The sequence below is a fragment of the Maylandia zebra genome, linkage group LG9, assembly GCF_041146795.1.
Source record: "Maylandia zebra isolate NMK-2024a linkage group LG9, Mzebra_GT3a, whole genome shotgun sequence".
Lineage (NCBI taxonomy): Eukaryota > Metazoa > Chordata > Actinopteri > Cichliformes > Cichlidae > Maylandia > Maylandia zebra.
In genome coordinates this window covers 14,087,939-14,112,953 of record NC_135175.1, presented here as the reverse complement: position 1 = coordinate 14,112,953, position 25,015 = coordinate 14,087,939, and the positions used below count along the sequence as shown (strand labels likewise).

At 40.2% G+C, this 25,015-nt stretch overlaps 1 protein-coding gene across 1 annotated transcript in view; it reads right to left on the bottom strand.

Annotated features, from left to right (window-relative positions):
• The window catches only part of prkdc (protein kinase, DNA-activated, catalytic subunit), a 31,429-nt gene extending 8,321 nt beyond the window's left edge, over positions 1 to 23,108 (bottom strand). The window contains exons 1-63 of the mRNA XM_004569526.3: positions 22,811 to 23,108; positions 22,018 to 22,094; positions 21,834 to 21,938; positions 21,585 to 21,659; positions 21,288 to 21,396; positions 21,075 to 21,187; positions 20,851 to 20,950; positions 20,724 to 20,779; positions 20,616 to 20,646; positions 20,380 to 20,537; positions 20,089 to 20,235; positions 19,626 to 19,790; positions 19,365 to 19,533; positions 19,186 to 19,235; positions 18,954 to 19,070; positions 18,462 to 18,611; positions 18,172 to 18,281; positions 17,766 to 17,925; positions 17,481 to 17,567; positions 17,227 to 17,346; positions 16,323 to 16,482; positions 16,124 to 16,233; positions 15,756 to 15,843; positions 15,470 to 15,633; positions 15,005 to 15,157; positions 13,577 to 13,684; positions 13,215 to 13,441; positions 12,994 to 13,088; positions 12,597 to 12,699; positions 12,236 to 12,369; positions 11,816 to 12,046; positions 11,463 to 11,689; positions 11,160 to 11,368; positions 10,899 to 11,031; positions 10,624 to 10,782; positions 10,253 to 10,456; positions 9,953 to 10,141; positions 9,690 to 9,794; positions 9,426 to 9,593; positions 9,075 to 9,202; positions 8,732 to 8,939; positions 7,940 to 8,118; positions 7,671 to 7,839; positions 7,159 to 7,224; positions 7,018 to 7,081; positions 6,776 to 6,924; positions 6,454 to 6,594; positions 6,157 to 6,276; positions 5,920 to 6,063; positions 5,569 to 5,720; positions 4,695 to 4,826; positions 4,248 to 4,359; positions 3,935 to 4,059; positions 3,672 to 3,821; positions 3,028 to 3,201; positions 2,657 to 2,755; positions 2,307 to 2,517; positions 1,995 to 2,169; positions 1,685 to 1,888; positions 1,398 to 1,513; positions 1,124 to 1,255; positions 742 to 921; positions 432 to 640 (exon numbers count right to left, since the gene is read on the bottom strand). Of these exons, the coding sequence (XP_004569583.3) occupies positions 432 to 640; positions 742 to 921; positions 1,124 to 1,255; positions 1,398 to 1,513; positions 1,685 to 1,888; positions 1,995 to 2,169; positions 2,307 to 2,517; positions 2,657 to 2,755; positions 3,028 to 3,201; positions 3,672 to 3,821; positions 3,935 to 4,059; positions 4,248 to 4,359; positions 4,695 to 4,826; positions 5,569 to 5,720; positions 5,920 to 6,063; positions 6,157 to 6,276; positions 6,454 to 6,594; positions 6,776 to 6,924; positions 7,018 to 7,081; positions 7,159 to 7,224; positions 7,671 to 7,839; positions 7,940 to 8,118; positions 8,732 to 8,939; positions 9,075 to 9,202; positions 9,426 to 9,593; positions 9,690 to 9,794; positions 9,953 to 10,141; positions 10,253 to 10,456; positions 10,624 to 10,782; positions 10,899 to 11,031; positions 11,160 to 11,368; positions 11,463 to 11,689; positions 11,816 to 12,046; positions 12,236 to 12,369; positions 12,597 to 12,699; positions 12,994 to 13,088; positions 13,215 to 13,441; positions 13,577 to 13,684; positions 15,005 to 15,157; positions 15,470 to 15,633; positions 15,756 to 15,843; positions 16,124 to 16,233; positions 16,323 to 16,482; positions 17,227 to 17,346; positions 17,481 to 17,567; positions 17,766 to 17,925; positions 18,172 to 18,281; positions 18,462 to 18,611; positions 18,954 to 19,070; positions 19,186 to 19,235; positions 19,365 to 19,533; positions 19,626 to 19,790; positions 20,089 to 20,235; positions 20,380 to 20,537; positions 20,616 to 20,646; positions 20,724 to 20,779; positions 20,851 to 20,950; positions 21,075 to 21,187; positions 21,288 to 21,396; positions 21,585 to 21,659; positions 21,834 to 21,938; positions 22,018 to 22,094; positions 22,811 to 22,973 (8,768 nt within the window). The 5' untranslated portion in view covers positions 22,974 to 23,108. The remainder of the gene's footprint in view (positions 1 to 431; positions 641 to 741; positions 922 to 1,123; positions 1,256 to 1,397; positions 1,514 to 1,684; positions 1,889 to 1,994; positions 2,170 to 2,306; positions 2,518 to 2,656; positions 2,756 to 3,027; positions 3,202 to 3,671; positions 3,822 to 3,934; positions 4,060 to 4,247; positions 4,360 to 4,694; positions 4,827 to 5,568; positions 5,721 to 5,919; positions 6,064 to 6,156; positions 6,277 to 6,453; positions 6,595 to 6,775; positions 6,925 to 7,017; positions 7,082 to 7,158; positions 7,225 to 7,670; positions 7,840 to 7,939; positions 8,119 to 8,731; positions 8,940 to 9,074; positions 9,203 to 9,425; positions 9,594 to 9,689; positions 9,795 to 9,952; positions 10,142 to 10,252; positions 10,457 to 10,623; positions 10,783 to 10,898; positions 11,032 to 11,159; positions 11,369 to 11,462; positions 11,690 to 11,815; positions 12,047 to 12,235; positions 12,370 to 12,596; positions 12,700 to 12,993; positions 13,089 to 13,214; positions 13,442 to 13,576; positions 13,685 to 15,004; positions 15,158 to 15,469; positions 15,634 to 15,755; positions 15,844 to 16,123; positions 16,234 to 16,322; positions 16,483 to 17,226; positions 17,347 to 17,480; positions 17,568 to 17,765; positions 17,926 to 18,171; positions 18,282 to 18,461; positions 18,612 to 18,953; positions 19,071 to 19,185; positions 19,236 to 19,364; positions 19,534 to 19,625; positions 19,791 to 20,088; positions 20,236 to 20,379; positions 20,538 to 20,615; positions 20,647 to 20,723; positions 20,780 to 20,850; positions 20,951 to 21,074; positions 21,188 to 21,287; positions 21,397 to 21,584; positions 21,660 to 21,833; positions 21,939 to 22,017; positions 22,095 to 22,810) is intronic.
• Between the last annotated feature and the right edge of the window lie 1,907 nt (positions 23,109 to 25,015).

The window sequence follows — 25,015 nt, the reverse complement described above, 5'->3', positions numbered from 1 at the left end:
CTGCAGGAATATAACCACAATACAACCAGCTGTCCCCTCGAGTTGTGACACAGATTCATTCAGACTGATGGAAATGCAGCAATCTGTCTGCATTTATAAATTAGACAGTACTTGTTGCCAAACCTTCAACAATCTCTGTGAGTGAGTGAAGTCAGTCCAAAATATCAGAAAAATATTGATATTTGGTGTCCATGTTATGACACAAAATCATAACACACAATACTATACTGATTTTTTTTTAATTTTCCACTTCAAAACAAACTCCAGACACTCTCAATCAGCAAACTAAAACTCCTGAACCTGTGACCTTCAGTGACATCATAGCTCTGATTTTGTTCGTTGATGTAATTAAATATTTTGAAGAATAAAAAAATCAGATAAAGAAATATTAAGAATAACACTCAGCTGTAAGGCAGCAATTACTGCAATACCTTGCGAGATAAATCCATTTATTGGTGTCTGGGGGGATTTCTTTGTGTCCTCGTGACCGTTTGGCAGGACGTTCAGCGGGGCCGTCAGCATGCAGTAAACCCTCTTCCAGCAGCAGGATGCCCGATGGCTGCTGCAGACTCATGAGACAAGTGGAGCTGATGGAAGCTGGGTTGAGCTGTTGGAGCTCTTTATGTTGGTAGCACATATCCTAGCACACAAAAAAGCCCCCCAAAATACAACATTTATATATATTTTCTTCAATATATTAAATACAGAAAGGGGAGTTTAACTATCAAATCTGTTTCTTACCTGCACACATGCTATAAACGGAGGAAAGCAGAGCGTACTCTTGCTCAGGAAGTTGCTCATGTTGGACCGCAGCTCCTCTTTGATCCTCGCGCTCTCCTCTGGCCTCCGTTGTTTCGCCATTTCTTGCAGTATACCAGCAAAAAGAGAGCTGAACAGCTGTTTGGCTAAAATCGGGTCTCTCTAGTTAGGGCAAGGGGAAAAATGTAATATTTAACATTTTACATACAATATTTCTTCCTTAAAATTTCCCCCTTCATTTTGGCCCATCATTTGCAACTATTTTTGGTCTATGAAGTGTTTATGATAAAATCAAAGTCTGATCATATGGTTCATCATGTGCCTGTTTATGGTTTGTCTGAACAGATGGCGTTGGCAGTCTTACCTGTGCTAGAGCTTGAAGTGGAGCGATGAGGTTACTGTACGGGATTTGGATGTCTGGAAAGTCTCCCACCCTGTAGTTACGATACAAAGTCACCTGAGCCTCTTTTCTAAGGGCCAGATTGGCTTTTTCTTCCTGTGACACACAAGAGAACCACTGATAGTTACGAGTCTATCGCAGGCCTGGAAAGTTAGCGAGAGCAAACACAGAAAATCTGCATTATAGATGAACGGATTGGTCTGAGTGGCTCCTGGTTGAATCCCAGCACGGTAGATACCTTTTCCTGCCGTTGATGCTGGATCTCCTTTTTGGCAAAACCTAAGCTGACTTTCTCCTGATCCTTCAGAAACCTGCGTCTCAGTCTCAGGATGTTAGCCCGCTGCTCATTTACTGCTGTTCATACAAAGTGAAAATTTACATTTAAACCAATGAGTGAAGCTTTAGTCTCTTCTTACTGAAACAAGATGTGTTTGTGGTGGTGCTTTTTTTTTTTTATCAAAAACTGAAAAATTAGTTTACATTTAATACTATGCAGTTAATACTGAGGTGGATGGTCAAACTAACCTCTGGTGCGGCTGTCCACCTCATCTGTTGATGCAGTGAGGCGCCTCAGCCCAAAGCCTTCTCCTATTGGTCTTCTCGCTGCGGTTCGCCTCTCTGCTTTCTTATCAAACACCAGCAACGACGACATCGACTCGGAGCCGAGTGAGTACTCTGCCAGCGTATCCACGCTGCTGCCTGTCAGCCAGTTATATGCAGTACGTCGACCTGGGAAAAACACAGCTGTGGTAATCTGCATATTCAAAAATGAAGGAAAGCATTTTAACAGGTACTTTGTTGCGTTGAAGGTGGGTAAACTGAAACACAGCGGTACCTTGTGTTTGTGTCTGACTGAACTCTAATGAAGTCTGCGTGGCTCGGAGCTTTCCCTTCATCGCTCCAGACTGAGATGCTGCCACACTCTCTGGGCCTTGAGAGCTTAGGGTTTCAACAAACATGGGGGTCATTACTGTGCTCCTGAAGCGCCAATTGGAATCGATCACATAGTCCTATAGAGTGAAATGAAAACATGATATTCACAAATCAGGCTTCTTAGTAACAAGCAAATAAAAAAAACCCCAAAACAGATAAAGTTGTTTCTTCTTCTTCTTTTCTGTAAATGAATCCAAGAAACACAAAAGCTGACCTGGAAGGTGCACTCGGACAGCGGATACTCAAACATGTTTCGTTTAAAGTCCGGACTCTGGCTCGTCATTTCCAGAAGCAGATTGGTGGCCAGGCTTAAAAAGCACCTCTCTATTTTGCAGGAGTACAGAGAACGGAGCACCATCAACATTCGCTCGAGGGTCGCAGTGGGGAGGCGCTTCTCCTGACTCCAGAAGTTACAAACATACAGCCTGAAAAGACGGAACGAGGAGTACACAACATCAGAAGAGTCGACAAAAGATGAAATAAATTTAAAAAATACAAATATCCACTGTGGAAAGTATCTCATTATATTAGCATGGGGATAAAAAAGTCATATTGGGTGCTTACTGAAGGCCTTGATTTTCTTCTGACAAACCCTGAAGCAGTGTTTCTTTAGCAGCATTGAGAATTTCCAGTGAGGTGTTGTCTTCCATGCTTTCATCATCGCTGGAAGAAAAATAACATGTCACATGAATAAAACGGTCAGACGATCCTACTGAAAAAAGACTGTACAAAGGCATTATGTGGGTCGAATCTGAAAACACTAATTTTTTATTTAACCTTTATTTAACCAGGAATGTCCCGTTGAGATCAAAAACCTCTTTTTCAAGGGAGTCCTGGCCAAGAGGCAGCACATTTCCAAACAAATAAATACCAATAAGGCAAACAAAAAATAGTAAACTATGATCTGGTTGAGGCTGGAAGCCAAAAAGCCTCACCCATAGTTGTCCTGGATCCACATTAGGATGTCGTACATCCGCTCTCTGCAGACTGGAGAAGGATGAGAGACGAAAGCCGTAACAGAGCCCAGCAGCTCTTGAAGCTCCACCGGCGTCAGACGGGGAATAATCTTGTGGATGATATCGAGGCATGCTCTCTGCCGTGCCTCATCCCTGGAAAGAGAAATGTGGAGGAACATGGTTCAGCACCTCTTAATTTACACTTTTAATTTTGTAAGATTTATTTTTGGCTTTTATTATTTTTATAACAAGAAAGAAGGGACAGAGAACAGGGAGAATGGCACACAGGACGGGTGGAGGTGAACCCAGGCATATAGATCACCTGCTAACCCACCCCACATTTATAGTTATTTAATTGATCACAAACTAAATTTAAAAAAATGCCCTGAATGTCAAATTCCCATTGATTCCGTATGGTTAATGCTTCCATCACCATTAAAGGATTTTACTTGCGCTAACACACATTCAAATGTTTGGCCCTGTTGGCGTGTATAAAAAAAGAAAACTCCACCGCAGAGGCCCAATAGGGTTCTGTGATCATTTCTGACATTTTTGCAATGATGATGGTGGATATGATAATAAAAAAAGAGAACTAAACAGAGAGGCAGCAAGGAAGAACTCGCCTATGGTTCATCATCTGAATGAAGCCGGTGATCTTCAGCTGCAGGAAGATGTCTGGAATGACATCAGCACGGCTCAGAACGCACTCCAAGCAGTTAGTCTTTAAGACGCCGTGCAGCTTTGGCAGGAGGAAGAACACATAATTCACAAACCTGAAAAATACAAAGAAAATAATGAAGACCAAAGCTTGGAAGGTAGCTTGATAATTACATTTAGAAAATTATACTAAAATAAATAAATAAATAAATTCGCACTGTAAACTTACCGATCCATAAATGGAGGAAAATGCTTGGAGACTTTGTTCAAACAAATAATGAACTTGTCATCCAGGTCTTTTTTCTTCAGATTTGTTATCTTACTTGTAGCAAGACTGAGAAGTTCTTGATGTTGCTAAGCAATAAAAACATTAAAAAATTAAGTCATACTTGTGAGGGAAAAACAACAATTCTTGCAATAAAACTGAAAAAGGGATTTCAGTGATTTGAGAAGGATAACATAAGATAAACACTTAGACTCGTCAAAATAAATCTAACATGTGGTCGAGGCATAAATGAACCGAAACTAGAGAAAGTTCATACCTCGCCCATATCAGTCATGCTCTTCAGGATGAGGCCGATAATTTCAGCAGCAGCCGAGTAGACTTCTTTATATCTTACATAGGACACGTTGGTGGTGAGAGACTGAATGTACCTGAAGGAGAAAAAAAGAAAGAGGACACCATACAGAAATCATATTTTTGCAGCACAGCAGTACATGAGCTACAACACACATATATACATGTGACTATAATGTCAGTGGCATAGTAGCTCATCTGGATCGCGATCCTTTTCACACATTACTGCTCGACAAATCTAACCCTGACCTTGAGCACAATTTGGTGAAGAACCATTATAACCTGTGATTGCTGTGAACTGTGGAAAGATCCAGGAGGATTTGCCAAAAATACACCAAAGTCTGCCTTTCGCTTCCTGCTTGCTGATTTCAACTTTGATTTCAACTTGCATCTTCCAACTTGCAACTTTTACCTCTCATATTCAATTTCGCACGACGCATCGTAGGCAGGGAGGTTGTTTGCCAAGATGATTCCCAGCAGCTGAAGCCCAACAGAGTTGTCTTTGCTGTTAGCGTCAGTGCCACAAAATCGCTCGTATATTAGACTGAGAAGGCAAGAAAAGAGAGAAAGCCAAGGACCACAGATCAGTTTCATTTTGTTAAAAACAAACAAAAAACAAACAAAAAAACATGCAAGAAAAAAAATTTACATTTATAATTTATGTTAATATGTTTGAGACCGTACAACATTTGTAATTCAAATAAACAAAAGGATAAAATAATGCAGCATTTTTCCTACTTTTTATAACAACATAAGACATAATTAGAGTCGACAACAGACAACTTTACTCAGGAACAACTCATCAGAAAGTGTTTATTCCTAAAGATTTCATTCTCTGTTCAGCACACCAGTGTTTATAACACATGGGGCGATCGTGGCTCAAGAGTTGGGCGTTCGTCTTGTAATCGGAAGGTTGCCGGTTCGAGCCCCGGCTCCGACAGTCTCGGTCGTTGTGTCCTTGGGCAAGACACTTCACCTGTTGCCTACTGGTGGTGGTCAGAGGGCCCGGTGGCGCCAGTGTCCAGCAGCCTCGCCTCTGTCAGTGCCCCCAGGGTGGCTGTGGCTACAATGTAGCTGCCATCACCAGTGTGTGAATGTGTGTGTGACTGGTTGTGTAAAGCACTTTGGGGTCCTTAGGGACTAGTAAAGCGCTATACAAATACAGGCCATTTACCATGTTGGTAATTAAATGCAGATTTTTGATGTACAAAATAAGATGCCAGCAGCTTAAATATTGGTGACTGTTAAGTTTATCTGGACTTGATGTGATCTTGTGTGAGCACTACCTGTAAGGCACATGCAGACAGTCTTTCCAGCACTCTACCAGAGTGCGGATGATCTCCAGGTTGTGGCGGAAAACGGGCCTCTTAGAGTGAAAGCAGTGCTTCATCAGGAACTCCAGCAGCCGGTTGGCAAGGACTTCATCTCTGGGGTTACCCTTAGATTAAAAAAAAAGAGAAGTTATCAATGATAAACTTTTATTATAAGAAATGTATCATATCATAGCAGATAACAAATGAGTAAAATACAATTTATGACTCTCCGTAGCGTTTTAACAAAAATAAATAAATAAATTAACTGAATCGCAGCTGATTTGGTGCCACGTTTTCACATTCATAAATTGAACTATGACAAACTTTGGGTGTAGCCAGGCTTGTCCAGGATAGCACCGTAACCACCACATCCACCACCATAAAATGGATCCCCACTCCTCCAGTGTTTCCAGAGACAACAAGCTGTAGAAGTGGCCCAAGCCAGTACTTGGCATAAGGCCGAAACACCTGGAGAAAAAAAAAGAAAAAAGAAAATGAGTCGTACAACCTATTTTATTAACTAATTTCTATATTTGAAAGAATTAACTGAGGGACATCCACCTCCTCTGTGTTGATGATCAGCTTAGAGATGAAGAGTCGAATGTTCAGAGGTGTTGATGGATTTGCCAGTTTTCCATGTAGGAATTTCATCCATGGAGGAAGCTCACTGGGCACATTTCCCTGTTTTACAGAGCATTTGACACAAACTCCTCAGTAGTCATCATACATTCATAATATTCATTACAGAGATTAATTAGAGAGTTGTAATTACATGAAAATTTTTAGGATTTGAAGTAAACGTCAGACTTACTTAATCCTGTTATAAATAATGAAAACCTGCCGTACTTTGGCACTGACCTGTTCAGTTTTGGGGGTTATGTTGTTCCTTTGCATGTGCCCAATAAGAGCAGTCATGGTCGTCATGCATTCATGCTGGTTTAGCTCATCCATTTCTAGATCAACCATTGCATCCTGGGACGGGCTCATCTCCTCTGTCTCCTAGATTTACAAACACGTTAGCAAACCTTCTTGATAACCATGAAACCAGAGCCATTTTGAAACAGCAAATGACTTATCCTTAACACTGGTTTCCATTGGGGCTTTCAAAAATGTTCAACTGGTTATACAATAGTCATTTTAAACTCCTGTGTTCTCATTTTAAAAGACAGAAAAAACTAACTCTTTTTGCAACAGCCCGCTTTTCTCCTTCTGGGTTTTGGGAACTGAAGGAAAAGCTTTGGACTCCTGTGGAAAAGTCAAACTGGCTCATCTCCTCGCTCAGGCTGCTGTCAGCCATGTATGACTGGGAGGACAGATAGACTGGAGCTTCTGTGGAAATCACAAATAAATCACAGAAACACACACCGTCAAGCTGCAGTAAGATACATTTATACGTCTGTAACAAACAGAAACACTTCTTACCTCCATTCTCTTCATTTACTTCTTTTCGAATCATAACGTATTTCTTTTTCCTCTCAAGCGGGACCTGCAATGTTTAAAAAAAATAAATTAATAAACCATGACTAAAACTAGCAGAAAAAACAAACAAACAACAACACATACCTCAATTTCAATTGGAAAGTTGTAGGTCCTTTCAACATCAATAATGTTTTCAAGAATAAACTGATTCTGGAACAAAAGAAAACACCATCAGTAAGGTCCTGTGAAGTCACTAACAGTAAACTTTTTACCACTTTATATGAATTACAGAGTATCACAAGTAACAGTGTTTAAATGTCACCACTAGATGTCAGTAGAATGCAGATTATGGTCAACTGAGTTTTGTTTTCTTGCTCCTCCTAATTTAAGCACATAATCCCTGCTAAAGGATCATGTGCGACAGGACAAACATGTTTTAGTCAGCCAGCAGGGATCAAAAGCACAAGCTGGAGTGTTTCTGTTTAATTCTAAATTTATCAGCATGCATCACTTTGTTGAAAGACACAATTACACACAGTGTGAGCACAATATCCAATTTTTCTATTAAATAAACTAAAAAAAAGTAGTTTGTACTGCATTGTACTAAACTAGGCCGTCTGAGAGATGTTGGTGTATTTATACAAACGAAGCACTACCTTCTCAGGTTTCTCACTGAAGAGGAAGCCATGGTAGAATTTGGGCTCGCTGAAGCTGCAGCTGATGACGGCGATGGCGCAGTTGTACGAAGTGCAGTGATAGCGTCTCCGGAGTTCAAGGAGCTGAGTCTCACCAGCCATGTTCTCAGTGAAGGCTTCAAAACACGACCTAATTGAAATAAAATGTATGTAATCATATATCACGAATGAATCACTTATTCATGAAATAAAAATGGAATTTAAGTGACCAAAGCGCTGGAGAGGCCTACTTGATCAAAGTCTTGGACATCTCGTTTCCCTCAGTTTTCTCAGAGCGACAGTAGGCTTGATTAATGCGGGACTCTTTTGAGTAAACCTCTTCTTTGGGAAGCCGTGAATACAAAAGCTCCATCAGCTTGTAGCAGCCATTCTTCTTCAGCAATTGGACCTCAAAGGCTGTCTCGCTTGACTGAAAGTGAGAAATGAATGATCATAGTTCAGGTTAAATAACAATGATACAAAAACAGAATGGGACAGAGTTTCTAGTCTTTCATTTGACAGGCAGTGGCCAGCACAACAACACAGGCATGTCAACAAATAAAAAGATGCACTAAATGGAATAAAACTGGGTTCATGCTTGATCAGAGTGACTCTTACAGAGGTGACAGAAAACCTTTCATGTCCAGTTGAATTAGCTCTGAATGCTGAATGTGTGCTCTGCTGCTAGACTCATGTCAGAAATTTGAAGATGAGGAACATTTCCTCTGGTTAACTGAGAAGAAATTGGGGAGACTGACAGAACATGAGACTCTCAGTAAAGCACTCGCTTTACTGAGAGCCAATCCCATAGCAGGCACTCCTAATGTGACCTATACTGATCGTATTCTAACACTTTTAGGGAGGATTCTGCAACGTGATAACTGATGCCATCATCAACATCAATGCTGACAGCAATGTTCCTGCCAGCATTCCTGCCAAAATTAGCGGGGACTTCAGATTTTTCAGTTATTGTCCACAATTTACATCAGTGAAGAAAAATATCCAGTTAACTAGATCACTGTTAACAGTGTTCAGAGGCAAACCTTGGTGAATCGACTGAGCAGGAAAGAAATTATGTCAAAGACGTTTGTGATGAAGAAGTCATTCAGGGCCTTGGCGCTGCAGTGAGAGGCCAGAGGCAGCAGAACTCTCTCCATCATGGCCTGCAGCATGGAGCTCATCGGCACGTCACCTTGTTGAATCACCCCGTAAACTGTACACAGCAGCTGGAGCTGCCGCTCAACGCTTGCCCTAAACAGACATTGGCAAAAACATTGCACATAATGAAAGCAACTCATACAACTACATCTCCTTGTAGTGGAACAGTAAAGATCTATAGAGTCACTGCTGTAATGTGGCTCTAACAAATTAAAAACTTTTGCCTACCGCTTGGCAGTTCTTTGGAAACAGGTTTGGAACTGGTCCTCCATGATGTGTTTTGTGTCTCGACACAAAATTCCCGCAAGTAGTTTGAGCAGGAGTGGGCTCTGAGAAAGCTCCAGGGCGTCCAGGAACTAAGAGATGGAAGATGTAGAGCTGATAGCTGCAATGGTCTAAATCAACAACCTCCAAAGCAAATTGTCAGTAAAACCATCCATCCATCCATCTCCTTATATATATATATATATATATATATATATATATCTCCTCATGTATAACCAATCTTTTGTAGTCAGATCAAAGGGTATTTCACGCAGGCACGCACACTACTACTACTTTCTAAATCCCACTGTTTACCTTTCGGACACAGTCCATGTAGTTGTTGCGATGAAGGGAGCCCTTAGCAAACTCATCAGACTGCATGGGGAAGTGTGAAGCCACCAGGGTGTCGAGCGCTACCTGCAGCTCAGCTAGTGGCTCTTCTGGGAGTGTTGTGAAGAAGGGCAACACCAGCAGAGCCTGGCTCTGAAAAATTGATTGAGTTCAGCATAAAGTTTCACCGACTAGAAAATAACTTAATACATAAAACTGTCCCGTAACTTAAATAAAATCTGTTACTACCTTGAGATTCAGCGGCAGATTCATGTCAACCAGCAGCACAGTGAAAGTGGAAAACACCTGTCTGAATGCTTCATGTTTTATATCGGAGCAGACAGAGGAGTCAATCTGTTCAGAGAGAGAAATTCAATAAAATGAACTAAAATGAAAAGAAACACCAATATATCTGCACTATTACTATTACAAAGGTCTTAACATATTTTCACAGTTTTAGTTTATGGCTTTTTAGCAGGGGGCAGACAGCAGTAATTTGATCCTCCTGATACCTGCAGAAGCTTGGAGAGCAGCAGGAGGATGGCAGTTTTGCTCTCTGGGGTGGAAGAATCTCCCTCCCACCATGACTGCAGGCTCATCCATCGTTTTAGCACCTCTTCAACCAGCTGCTTCCCCTGAGTCTTCCTCACCGATCGTTCTTTAAAGCTGTGGTCCAGCATGCCATTCAGCAACACGCTCACCTGAACACCAGGAAATAAAAATCAAGTTTGTAATGAGAAAACAAGAAGTTATCCGTCTTCAGATGCCCGTGGTTACAGTTTTATCGTAAACTAACTAAAAATGACAAGTACCATGCTGGGGTTTTGGGAAGAAGCTTTCATCAGGCGTGGCACTGTTGTGTTCAGACTTCTCAGCAGCTCAGTGTTGATGGTCGCCTGAAAAAGGCTGTAGAAGTACTCGCCATGCGAGAAGCTCAGGAAGTTGTGGCTGTGACTTCCAGACACGGGCACAGAAAGCATGATGGTGTTCAAGAGCAAATCTACCAACTGCTCGCTCTGCAAAGAAATAGCAATAATGCACAACGTTAGAAAGCACTGTTACCTCAAACACTAGTTACCTTCACAGCAACACTGCTCAAAATGGGAATCTTATCAGTCCCAGTTTGCTTTTTAGTTCAGTGACTTGATGTTTCACTAACACCAGATTGAGCAGCAACACTGACCTGCTGACTGAGAGAAAACGCAAGCTGAAGCAGACCATCTGCAACCCTCCTGGTGTTTACGTCTAAGGATGGAAGTGCCTTCCTTTCTTCTCCTGGTGCTATGCCTTTATACACTGTCATTAGAAGCTGGGATCCAAGTTTTTTGCCATAAGATGAATCCTTAAGGAACACACAAAAAGATCTTACGGCAGTGCATTCAGTAGAGATGATGCAGTACGTGTTATAAATAAATAATAAAATATCCAGGCAACCTTACTTTGGTTTAATGTTCATACCTGGCTGTGCAGGATGGAGCTGAGGAAGCCGGCTTTGTGAATTTGCTTACAGGAAGACAGAACCATTTCCATCTGGTCATGGTGGCTGAGAGTGCTGGAATGGTACAGGTCTACGTTGCACAAGCCCTCTACACTACAGTGTTCATTAAAGAAATTTAGGAGGAAAAAACCAAAACATTAGTGGTTTTGATAATTGCACCAGTGCTGCAGAGTCAAATTAAAGCCCTACGTATCTTTCTTTAACAAATAAGAGAACTCAACCTTTTACATGAGATTTTTGTCCTCAAGCTGCTTTCCAGACGACTGCAGTAAGGTGAGGCCAGCAGTGCTTTCAGTAGAGGAACACACACTTCTGGTAGGTTCTTCATTACCTCCACATCTGCCATGTTGAAGCCTACAGCGGACGGCTCGCAAACCACCATCGCAGTCAGCTCGAAAAAAACTGAGCATAAAAACTCTTGTTCCAGAGACTATGAATAAAAATAAGGACATGATGAGTAAAACTTTGAAATGGAAGAATCAGCACCAAGTTACTTATTGTCAGTTCTTGTAATTCAGCGATACCTTCCAAAGCTCCTTGTCTCCTTTGGCAAGAATCATTGTGGTGAACTCCAGCAGGCGGACAATGATGGTGCATTTGCTGTAGTTGTACTGCTCCACCTCTCTTGGGCTGAAGTGTGAGGTCTTCTCACCAAGTGGGAAACAGCTCTCTGCTGCTACCAGTTCATGAGTTGCCAGCTCCGTCAGAAAGAAATGCAGAGCTTTCAGAAACCTCGATTTGTCTTTTGAGCCTTGAACATCAAATAAGCAGAGATTAATTGGAATCACTGGAATCTACCAAACTGATGTAGAATTCATTTGATAATGTTACGCAGAGTAGTGAACTTGGAGAAACTTTGGCACAAATATAGACTTACTTAGAATGTACTGAGGCTTGATAATGTGTAGGCCGATGAAAGTGTTGTAGCAGTCCAGAACAGCCAGCAGGAGGTCCAGCCACTGCAGCGTGGCTCGGACACTGAAAGGGCTCGTCAGGTCCCTGAGTGTTGGTTGGGAGAGGAGACCTCCGCCCTCAAACTGTGACATCAGAAAGTCTGTGCCATGATCCTTCAGCATGCCATCCACCCACTGAGGTGGGGATTTCTTCCCTAAGTCACACACATTCGGGAATTTACTGACATGTTTGGCAGAAGTTCATTTAGAGTAGCAGGGTAGTTATTATGCTAAACTGTAAATCTCAATTAATTGTTTTTAAGTGGGTTTTCTTTTTTTAATTTGCATGTGCCCATTTTAAATTTTCAGGTCACCTTTGCAAAAATTAAACTGTTGGTTCTCACCTGGGAGGAGGGGGATAAACTCATACAGGAGCTCCATGCATTTATGGCGACACTCAGTCTGAGGGCGGCCACATTGCTCCAAGAGCCATGAAACCACATCTGAGAGGCACAGCTTCTCATCGGGCGGAAAGCCTCTGAAAAAAGAGCAAGAAAGAAAGAACGATATTTAAACTGCTTGAAATGTGCTAATTTTTATCCTTAATTTTTTCATCGTTCTGTTGTTTTCATATGGAGACGAGTGGCAATGTTAGGTCACAATGTGATATACTGCAAAATTGACATCATTGGACGTATAAATTGAATGCACATTTAATAAAAGCAAAGAAGTAGAAAGGATTTTCATTTTCACCATGGTACCAACCTTGGGATGCGTCTCTTTGCATTGTGGTGATTGAGACTGGGAGCCTTGTGTTTGATTATTCTTTTTAAATGGTCAATGGCACTGCCACACTGCTGTAATGTACCTGAGTATGAGGGAGTTGCAAGAAAAGCATCACAAATCCTAAAAGAAATACCCTTCAACATATTTGACCAAATATAAAAACACACTATACAAACTTTTTTGCATATTTTCTTGAAATATAATTCCTATAAATCAGTTTGTGCAAATTCTGGCATAAATAAATTAACAAATGTTACAAAGCAGAACACATTAAGGAGTGATTGTCTTACATAATCTGTCTTTAATGAGAGAGGGAGAGGTTGATAATGACATGAAAATCCGAGTGCACAGTCTACAATGCTGATGTGACAATTACCCATAGATCGTTCATCTGAGTGTGCAAGAGCCAGACTTTCGACAAATATGACGAGAACCTCGAAGACAAACTGTTCCACCAATGAATTTTCCTCCCTGGAGAGAGACACAGATGACTGCATTCAGCACAGCATAATATCCCTTATTCAAAGGACCCAGTTAACGGCCATGGTCACAATTTAGAGGGTAAAATGCGAGTAGACAGACAGAATTCCTTTCCACCTGAATTGTCTGTAGATGCTATTGAATGCTAAGGCAGCACCAAGTCTTTTGAAGCCATTGGGGTGGAGAGCCAAGCTGTAGATGCGCTTAAACAAAGACTTCATGTTGGTGGGACTCCTCTCCTGCTGCTTGGGGGTGGTTTGCTTGATAGACCATTTGACAAACTCTTCAATGCAGCGGCCACAGAAGTCTCTGAGAGTGCTGTCCATTGGGTCGACCACGCCGTCCTGAAGAGAGCAAACCATGTGAGGCTTAAACTATTACAGAGAAACAGCTCCTGTGTGACCAATGATGGAAAGGGAATAAAGGGAAAAGACTCAAAAACTGTGTTTAACCTAGAACTGTAGTATTCAAACGCTTACCAGGATGGCCTCAAGAACAGCAACTGTGTCCTGGCTCTCAAACTTCTTGTTATTTGTGAACCAGTGAATGAGCTGCATAACCAGTGGTTCAAACAGCTGTCTGGTTACCTAGCAAAGAAATCCAGAAAGAAAAAAGTCAGGGTCTAAACAAGGCAGTGAGCAAGTGTGCTTAATGTTTAGTTCTGTTTCTTCAATTTTTTTTATTTATTTCTATCACAGCAATTTATAAAGTAGCTTGGATGAGATGTTCTATGTTGCCTGTACAGATCATCCACCACGTCATCTCCATATAGCTGTAAATATGTTGTTCAGCATGATTTATTTATTTAAATGGACAAATCTCAGTTGGTGGCACTCAGCAGGACAGAGCTGGTGTTTGCTACACCTGCCTGTTTAAAGGCGCATGCATTTCTCATTAAACACACACCAAAAATCTTTCTTTGCTCTCATAAAGAATTTGTAATCTTTTAGAAATTCTCTGATTTCTTTAGAGGATTTATTAGCCAACATCTCAATTACCATTAAGACAGTTTGATGGGGAAAAAATACCATACCATAAATTTATATAGCACTTTAAAAAAACGACACATGGCCGACCAAAGTGCTGTAGAGCATAAATATAAAAAATACAATAAGAATAATAAATACAATAAATAAATAACAATAAAACAACAGTGTCAGTTACCCACTGAGTCAAAGGATAGGGAATAAAAATGAGTTTTTAATCTGGATTTAAAAACCAGCACTGATGTAGATTGCTTAACGTGAAGAGGAAGATCATTGCAAAGCTTCAGGGCCACAATAGAGAACGCTCGGTCTCATCTAAGTTTCAGCCGTAATTTAGGGACTGCTCAGCTGACTGGAATGAGCGAGGGGGGACATAGGGCTTCAGCAGATCAGACAATTGTACAGGTGCCAGACCATTTAAGGATTTAAAAACCAGTAAAAGGATTTTAAAATAGGAAGCCAGTGTAAGGCGGCCAGAACCAGAGTAATATGGTCAAATTTTCTTTTACCATTTAAAAACATGCCGCAGCATTCTGCACTAGTTGCAGTGCCCTGGCCAACCCCCATTAAAAGGGAGTTGCAGTAATCCAACGTGAGGTTATAAAAGCATGGATGACAGTTTCCAAGTTGCGTCTGGAAAGAAAAGACTTAACCTTTGACAGACATCTGAGGTAATAGAATCAAGATTTCACCACCCCATTTATGTGGCCATCAAAACTAACAGCAGTGTCGACTGTTACCCCAAGATTAGTAACCAAACTTTTCAGGTGAGGGGTACCAGAGGAAAAATTGCTTCTGTTTTACGTTATTAAAATTTTTAAAAATTTAGAGTCATCCATGACTTAACAATCGCTAAGACAATCAAGCGATTGAAAGGTAGATAAAGCTGGCAATCGTCAGCATATAGATGAAATGAAATACCTGATCAACATCGCAAGCCAGACGTAGTAGGACAGGAAACAGTCGTTTGTGTAGCTTGTACATAGGTGGCAATGTATTCTCTCCTTCAGCCATCTGGGCACTCTTCCCAACCATGTAGACCACCATGCTGTGGAGCAGCTCACAAGCTGCTACCTACATCAAAGACAGGGAGTAATTCTGAGCAAAGTGGATGTTGATAAGTGTGACTCACAGAATTTTCTTTTTTTAAACTCCAAGTGATGGTAAATAGACTGGCAACATAGTGCTTTTCTACTCTGAGCCCTCAAAGCATTTTATACAACTAATTCATTCACCCAATCACACCCATTCACACAAGCACGTTTTCTAAGTTGTTAAGTGCTTACAATCTAACATTCATACACATTCCCACTCCGATGGATGTATCGGAGAGCAACATGGGTGTAGTATCTTGCCATGTTCAAAAACGACTGTTAGAGGACTTACTTTAGTTTGTCTGTCACTTGTGGAAAGAGCCAGCTCACTGATCCGAGGCAAAAATGGGTCGAGGAAGATGACCGGCTTCATGTCCTTGAATGGCACTGCAAAGCTGAGTCTTTTCTCAGTATCCCAAGACACAAATTTCTTCATCATTTCTTCTGAGGAGACCACTAAATGCCAGAGCAGAGGCTTATGGTAACAGAAATACATCACAATAACAAATCGATGTAAAATAGAGTAGAATATTTTAAAAAAAAAAACTTTAAAAAGGGTTGGTTTTAGAGATCCTTACCAGTTACAAGGTTTCTATTTAACTTTCCTCCCAAGTGACCGAGTAGCTTCACTACCCTCAGCCTCACCTTGACAAGAGGAGCATCTTCCTACAAACAAAGGTTAATATTAAGTTTTTGGACTCGTTGCTAAATAAAAAGTAGTTCAATGTTATTGATCATGACTGTTGTGTTTTGCATTTGTACAAAAAATGGAAACACCCAATAACACTGAATTGTGCATTAATCTGGCTGTGTAGTGACTACAACTGATATGGTGGTTGACACATAAATAAAAACAGAAACGTCTTAATTAGGAGTTTTTGTTATAACAATGAGATTTCTCCTTTATTATGAGTATTGCATGAGCAAGTTGCTTCTAATCAATTACCATAGAAAGCTGGTCGGATTTCTTCAGAAGCCTGCTCATCACCCTGCTGTATCCTCTGTCACTTTTTGAAGACAAAGACGATATCACCTCCCAGTTGCTCTCATCTTTGTCTAAAGTAAACAACAACAGATTTACACTTTTTGTTTATGATATGTCCAACTGACCAGCTGTGATTTAGCTCAGCTATCATCCTTCTTACTGTCAGTGGAGGAGGTTTTCAGGTATCCGTCCAGAATAGGAAGGACACTGGTGTAGCAGGGCTGCATCGTCTTCAGAGGAATGTGTGAGGACCAGTCCTCAAGAGCATCTAAGGCTGCGTTGGCCAAAGGAATGTGGCTCAGGCCTAATTTCAGAGCAGTCTAGACCCATTTACAAGTACACACAGACGTATAAGTCTTCAGAATCAGGTAGCACAAATGGTAAAAATTACAATTAATGAAAAGAAAAATTAAACCAGAGCTTTCCCATTTTGGTTGTTTATCCTCTTAGCCCTATCAGGGAAATATAGAAAACTTACTCACACCATTAAACAAGGTGCAAAGGCAAACTGGCTTTTATTAATTCATTTATTTTCATTTTCTTAATAAAAAAGTGGCTCTAAAAGCAGTTTAGAGCCAAAAAAAAGCCAAGCTATTCAATAATTTAGCCATTATTGTTAGCTAGCTAGGCTAACTGTTTAGCTTTTATTATTACATTTATTAATTCAGCATATATTCAATTGTTGACACTAATAACTACTATTTAATAAACATATTCAAAATATTTATCTAAAATTTTCCGATATTTTATAGTAAATAACCATTTTTAGCAACCAATTTACCTGATACATTTTAGCTAACGTTTGCCTGACAGCTAGCTTGCTAAGTACTTTGCTTGTAGTTGCACATACTTGGGCACCTGCTGTTAAATGTCACTGGGTTGAGATTTATACTCAACTGGTTATTTGTTTGTTTTGTAATTAAGCTAGTTCTGAATATTCCTACAGCCTCTCAACTATCACTGCAGTGGAACATTAGTGTACATTAGCGTTTTTGCACAGAAATATATCATTAGAAATATATCATGGAGCAAAAAAAAAAAAAAAAAAAAAAAAAGAATCCCACCTCAAGAGCAGGACAATAGGCCTTGATGTCCAGAGCTACAATGTTGTGGTGCAATGAGAGGACAAAAGTCAAGCAGGATGCCAGGAGCTCATCTTTGTACTGCTTCATTCTGACACACACCTAGCCAGAAAAAAATGTCACATAAATACATAAAAACATACACTTTAAATTCCACAGTACAGCTCTATTTCACTTTATAGTAGCAGAAAGCATGTTTACAACATTCCTGCAAAAGCGCTGTAATGAGAAGCTACCTCTTTTCCAAACTTGGAGAAGAGTGCAAAACAAGCAGTTTTCACCGAGTCACTCTGGGGGGATGTCGAGTTTCTCAGTCCAACTCCCTGTTCAAAGGCAGATATGTATTATATTATGTATTTAATGGAAACACTTACGATGAACAAGCCTCACCGGCTACATAGAATCTTAATGATAAACAAATTTATTCGACTTATAAGACATGATGAAACAACTTGATATTCTTGCTTCATGAGCAGCTGGCAAAATTCATTTTTCAAATATCCCAAAAATAAAAAACCTACCTGGTAGTACTTTATTCTCTTGGCAATTTTCATGGTGACAGAAAGCAGCTTGTAAAAGCCACTGACAAGAGGATTTCTTATGGAGTGGAGGATGAGCTCATGACTTAGGGGATACATCCAAGAGTGAAAATACTCCATGTGTTTATTCAGCAACAACTCACTGTGGAAGCAGGGGAAAAAAAGTTTTCACTCCAGTTGTGAAACAAAATATGGGTGGCTGTTTCTTATATTATAATGTGATGTAAACCAGTGTCCAAGGTGGAAGACAGTGGAAACTGGGGCATAAAAAAATGCATAGATCAGCTGTACTTGGCCAAATTCACACTAGTGGGAAAAGCACATATAAAAAGAATCCCACACAGTTCCGCTCCCATGTGGAAAAAGTGGAAAGTTCTGTCTCAGTTACCTGCAGAAGTCCACCAGATTGATAAAGGCGGTGAAGTCTTTGACCTTATTGGGGAGCAGGTGAGCAGTGGGGTCGGACGAGGGCAGGATGTGGGCTGCATCATCTGGAGCCTGGTCAACACAGAGATAAGTGGCAGGTGATGAAGGTCAACCAGCAGAAACGCTTTTGAAAAACTAAATGTGCTCTGTTTAAACTGATGCTAATAAAAATACCCTGTGCATCTGTCAACTCCCATATATGGGTCAATGAAGAAAAATACATAAAAACGTAACATTAGCGTGAGACCCTACCTCCTCTCCTGTTGTTACTTTTTGCACTGACAAGTCCAGTTTTTCCACGATACGCAGAATCGACTTCACCAACTCGTCATACAGGAGACGGCTCAAAGACCCGAGAGCTGCATTCTGACTTTCAAACGCTCCATCCAAAAAACCTGAATCCTGCAGAGGACGGCACAAGTGAGGAAGTGAATGAAATGCGCTGCTTTCCAAATGGCTTTTCATTTATGACATTTTCCAGCCACAAAGCATGTTTTTAACCATTGAGAGCACATAGAACATATGTCAGGATCAACTACACCTGAATATTAAAAACAGTGAACACATGAGGCCTTCAAAGGACGTCTGCATAATTTTAGCTACTGACTTTAAAGACTCCTTGCAGTTTAACAGCAGAACATAGACTTTTCTATAGATATGTAAATGCTGTTTCAAGATTACACAGCTAAATAATATGTAATGTGTAATATGCATTTTAACAGGCAAGTAAGAACATAAATGTACCTTCAACCGATCGCAGTCTAAAAGGTTTTTATACAGAGAAAGGTAGTCGTGACTAGCTGGAACTTTCCACTTCCCAGTGCGAACTTGGGAAGACTCAGAGGAACTGCTCGATGTGTCCTGCAAGATGATGGAGAAATGTACTTTATTAGAACAATAAGGAAATAATTCCACACCAAAAAAGCCTTCAACTTATTACAAACTGTACACATTTGTGTAAAAAGAAAAGTCTGACCTCAGAAAGAGTGAGGGGTTTTGAGCAGACGCGGATCAAGCCTTGGTGAACTGAAAAAGAGGCAAAGATAAGTGTCCTGTCCTCCAGTGAAGCATTTAAACAGCCATGAATAAATAACAGACGTTAATAAAGGGTTAAGGGTGTTTGAAGCAGGTCCAGTGTGCTCATGATCCACTCACCCACAGAGCTAATGAAACTCCATAGAACGGGTCCTTTAGAAGCGATGGCCACAAGCACCTTAAGGATGGACCTGGTGCAAGCAATCTGCATTCTCTCGCTGTACTGAGGAAAGCTGTCGATCTGCACCACAAGGAGGCGCTCTAGCAGTGGTGTATATACCTCTGGAATCTGGGGTCATTGAAACAAACAGGAGATTACAGTCCAACGTTATTTGCTGTTATTTAACTTAACGTCAAAGTAAACTGCAACAGAATATATACCTTGTCCAGGTGAATAAGAACACTGGCTATCGAGTCCAGAAAGCTGGGCAGCTGGTAGAAGCTGTCATCCTCCCCGTCGGACTCTGTCAGGTACATCTGCTTACAGCGCTGAATCAGCTCGGTGTACATCAAGTCTACGTCCTGGGGGCAAACCTTCTTGCATGGCTATAAAAAAAACAAAGAAACAAAAAAGAAACACTCATTTCAAGCCACATTGTGTTGGACTCCATCAGAGTAGCTTTGCATGATTCACAGTTCAAAATAATCCATATCTATCTCACACTGGGCCTCGGTGCACACAAGTCCGTTTTAAGCATACCCTACAACCGGGAACAACTGACTATTTGAAAGCAATGTACAGATCTGTTTTAGTTTACAACAATTCATTCATATGGACAGACTTTATCTACTTCTTACTCAAATGATTTGCATTTACTACAGCTATCACAGGAGACAGACGTACCGCTGCAAAGAATCCATATCCTCGTATGGCAATCGACAGCTCTTTGTATGTCGAGTCCATGGTCTTAATGATGCTGCAGAACTTCTGCATGAAGAACTTCAGCTTGGTTTTATGCTCCTCGATATTGTCAGCCACCAACAATGCAACCTGACAAATAATCACAAAAAGCATCAAAATATTTAGACTCTTAACCTCAGCGTGCATGTGCAGAGACATGCCACTGATTTTATTTAGCGTGTATCCAAGGTTAGTCCGGCTGTGCCTTTGCAGCTATGACTTGAAGTGTTTCACCTGTTTGAGGAAGGCCTCAAGTGCATAGTAACTCGTCTTCTTCATTTCCCCATTGATGTGTCCACAGAGTTTGGACATGACTTCAAATAAAGGTTTGTAGTGGTCCATGAGGCAGCTGCTGAATTGGGAGGCATGTCTGGCGAGCAACCTGAGGCCGGCTGTTAAAGAAACAGATCAACGAAAGATTACTTTTTAAAAGTTTTATCATTAGTTTGCCAAGAAATCACAAGACTTACCAAACGTGACTGCATATCGAGTCATGTCCATCTGTATAAAAAAAGATAAAGTTTATAGAAACATAACAAAAATGTTAAATATTGATGAAAATGCACTCTCTGAATTACCTGGGGACTGATTGACTTTAAGGTGTACTGAAAGATTTCCTTGGATGTTGCTGGGTCTGCAAATCAGGAACAATTACAAGTAATAAATAGTTCTTATGAATCTAAGCTGAAACAGGTGAGCACTCACCTTCTTCCATGGTTTTAGTGAAGTTGACCATTAGGGCAGTGATTCCTCTCAGACATCCAGCAACCACTAAAAGCTTGGGTTCCTTTGTTGAAGAGGTCATCTGCAAAAAACAAAGATGAAACCAGCTGGTGCTGTCATGCTCATCAGACAGTCTTTTTTTGTTTTCTTTTAGCCTTTAGTTAATCACAACTTTTCCATCATTCTTCTGTATGAATGCTCCGTACCTGATCTTTCAGTTCTCCTAGGTAAGCCCTGTAGAGTTTGTCTGAGCTGTTGACCATCTCACTGGGATGAACTTCTGCAAGAACTCCCAGCAACTCATAGACTTTTCCAAGGACTATAAAAAAGGTAACAAATAATAATCATAAATGAATAAATTAATCGAAACCCTTTTCATCTTTTTTACTTCCTTTTTTTTTTATTAAAGTGGCACTCGCCTGAATCTGGCAGTCTGCTCTTCTCACACAGCTCGCTGTAATATTTGTCAAATATTTTTGTGATTCTAAAGTTTGCAGCAACACTGGAAGCCTTTGTAGTTTGGAGAACCTAATGAGACACATTAACAAGGATGATCTTTAAGAAGAACAAAAGTAAAAGTCCAGTTTTAAATCTTTTAAATTCTAAAGTCCATTAAAGAACAAACATTGCAAGATCACAGGAATTTAAAAATCTGTTTTTAATGGATCTCTTCCTCAGGTCTGAGGGCAGTTCCTGGAGTCTAACTAGAAACCAACCTTAATAAGGAGCTCCAGCACTGGGGTCCTGCATTTGGCTCCTTTGTCTTTTGTGTACACGATGATGCATGTGTCCTTAAAAGGCACAGAATTACCAAAACATTTACACATATAAAAGCAAATCTGTACTAGTAACAGTGCTGATGTAGTTATACCTGTCCTCTCACCGGTCACAGCCCTGTCTTTACCATGTAACACACAATAAAGACATGTAAAAAAAATAAATAAATAATGGAAAAGAATACTTACTCTTATGTCAGTGGCGTAAGTCTTTTCCCAACCTTTGAGCGTTGGTGAGACTTTGTCCAAGAACTTCTCCAAAAAAAACAGGATTTCAATCCGAGTGTCCCGCAGCTGGAAAACAGATATATCAGCCAACAGGAGAACTTAACACTTACTTACATAGTTGTTTACTATAGTTCGAGAAACCCACCTCATCCAAAGCCAGGGACTTCTTGAGGAAGGTAAGCAACCCATAGTCTTCCGAGAACAATAAAGATGTCTGCAGTGCTGGATGCCATAAAAAAGATAAAAAAAGACGGATTAAGAAATCTTAGTACTTTTTTCATCTGTGCAATTTTAAATGTTCTGCTACAGACCAACAGAGCAGGTACTGGGACAAACATGGTTGTTAAACTTTGGTAGGATGCTGACAGATGACCAGGGTTTAACATTGCGCTTGTTTTCTAGTAATATTAGCGATCTGTGTTGTGTACTGTTGGAACAAAAGAGTTAAAGCCCCCCCTGAGGAATAAAGAGCAATGGAGGGAATCTGTGGTTGCATCGACATCCTGCAGACTTCTGATCTGTGCTGCAAAACTACTGATTTTTTGTGCTTTTATAACATTTAAAACCGTTATTACTATTATTTCTTCAACAATAAATATTTGCATTTAAGCTGTAATGCACCTTGAAACTTTCCTTATCATCAAAGAATCACGTGTGTTCTTCTTTGTTGTGTTTCGACTGAACGTTACCTCCCACCAGTTTTGGCGGAAGAGCTTGCATCAAATTGATTGATTAAAAAAAGTTATCGATGTTACTAATGAATATTGTCTGCACGACGAACACATCAGTATCATCTAAAAAAAAAACCCCAAACCCTTATCTTTCAATAGATTTGACGATGATCTGCAACAGAAGCCCCAGAAAGATAAAATTGCCGTATTGTTAAGGGAGGTTGGGACGGACAGTAAAGCGAGCGTTTAATGGAGTTTTTGTCTTACCGAGTTCATTCTCGGTTGCTGTTACCATGCACTCCTGTACCAGATCACCGATAATATCGTGAGATTTTAAAGCTGCCGCTCTAGTGTCTTCGTCCGAAAGTGATTCGTGAAGTTTCAGAAGCAGCCCTTGGATTCCTCCTGCAGCGCTGCTGTGGGAAGACATAGCTGGAGTGATGGCTTAAGCTAGCATTAGCAAAATAGATGTGGATTTATCTGGTAAGCCCGCAAACAGAGAACACGTGTTCTTCTAACTAGCTAAACACTGAACATTTCAGACTGTCAGCACACAGCCATTCAGTCCCAAATCCTTCGCATCAGGAAGAATCACAATAGCATGTAAGCTGCGTGTGTTTCAAAATAAAGGCCCCGAAAATAAAAATGGTACACAGGGTGACCGAGTGTATATTTAATGCCTATAAAGTGACAGGGGTAATATTACACTGTAAACAGACGTTACTATTTCGAGAAGAATTTCACTGTAGTTTCATTTATCTACTTGTGAAATTTTAATTTTGTAAGATTTATTTTGAAGGTCTCTACCGGATCAAACACTACAAATATTTGCATATTAGAAAAGCGACAAAAGTATAAATCTATTCTTTTTTCTATTTTTATTTTCTATTTATATCTACCTTGGAATTAATGCGTTTAATCGTTACTTAGGGTTTACTTTGAGGTGATTACCGGAAACGTACCGATATTATTGTGTCTGCTTTAACGCTACGTCATACGCGAAACACTGACCTCTAGTGGTCACAATATGCTTTACATAATTAACTAGTAAAGAATTTATCTTGAAATACTTTTTTTAAACATTTTTTAATGCTGTTCTGTTTGCTTTGGACTAGACAGAAAACAGAGACATACATTTCAGGAAAATTAACTTATATTCTTAACTTATTAACCTATATTCTTATATCCACAGACCTCAGTCAAACATTCGCATGACTGCTGCAGTTTGACTGAGGAAGAATAAAGTAGTCGTGGTAAGCCAAGCACATGACCACTTTAAGATGACAAAGCAACAAGGTGATATATACAAGTATAACACACAGTGAAATGTAGCCTGACACGCTCCTCGACATGTGCAAAAATTGGGGGGGTGTAGAGGAAGAACATTATATATATACAGACATATAGTGTATATACACTGGGTGAATGTGCAGTAGTAGCAGCAGCAGTTTCGTAGGTTTACTGTCTAAGGACAGCGCTAGCAAGCACTCTCGGCTTATGACCCCCAAAAAACAAAACAAATAACTGCCCGTTTGTGTTGGTGGAAAAATGCACCATGTCGACCAATCAAAAAATTATATGGCAACATGACATTTGGTAGTTTAGGAAGAGAGGGAGGTTTTAGGAGTGACTGCGAGAGAGAGAGACAGAAAGAAAGAAAGACAGCAGAAAAAGAGAGAGAGCGAGTTTTGAGACGTGAGAGATTTGTGACGTTTGCCGTGTTTGGAGTGTGTAGTGAATGTGTTGTCTTGTGTAGTTAGTGTGTAGTGTTGTGGATAGTTTAGTGTTGTGTGCCAGAACAATGAGGTGACTGCTGTCTCCAGATAGAAACAGGAGCAGTGATACACCTGCTGCTGTCAGACCTGCAGGTATCAGGCTGTGATGTTCTCCTTTAAAGGGGACAAATAATTTTTTGAAGTGGCACAAATAATTTGTGTGGCATGTTATTGATTGCGTTAATACAGTAAGTCAAAATGTAAAACTTGACTGTAAATTCAGACACGTGAGGTTGTGCTGAAAAGAATGATACCAAGCAAGGAAAAGTAAAAGTAAATAGTTTTTAAAGGTGAAATGTAGAGGGAAAATCAAAAGTGGACAGACAACATCAAGAATGATACCTCTAAAGAAATCAGTTCTGACTGTACAGAGTTTATAATATAAATAATTAGCATTGAAAATATCTCAAATTTACATTAAAAACACTTACTCAGTAAATATGTGTACCAGAGAACAAATATTGATCATGATTATGTATTCTGGTAAATGTCATGTAAAAGTATTTAGCAGAAGTATCACAGGATTTAAATGGGATCCTCAATTTCACCACTAGAGGGCAGTGAATACCAATGATATTACACCCATCAGTAGTGTGTGTGTGTGTGTGTGTGTGTGTGTGTGTGTGTGTGTGTGTGTGTGTGTGTGTGTGTGTGTGTGTGTGTGTTGGCAAAAGGCTCATAAAACAACTAGCTTAAG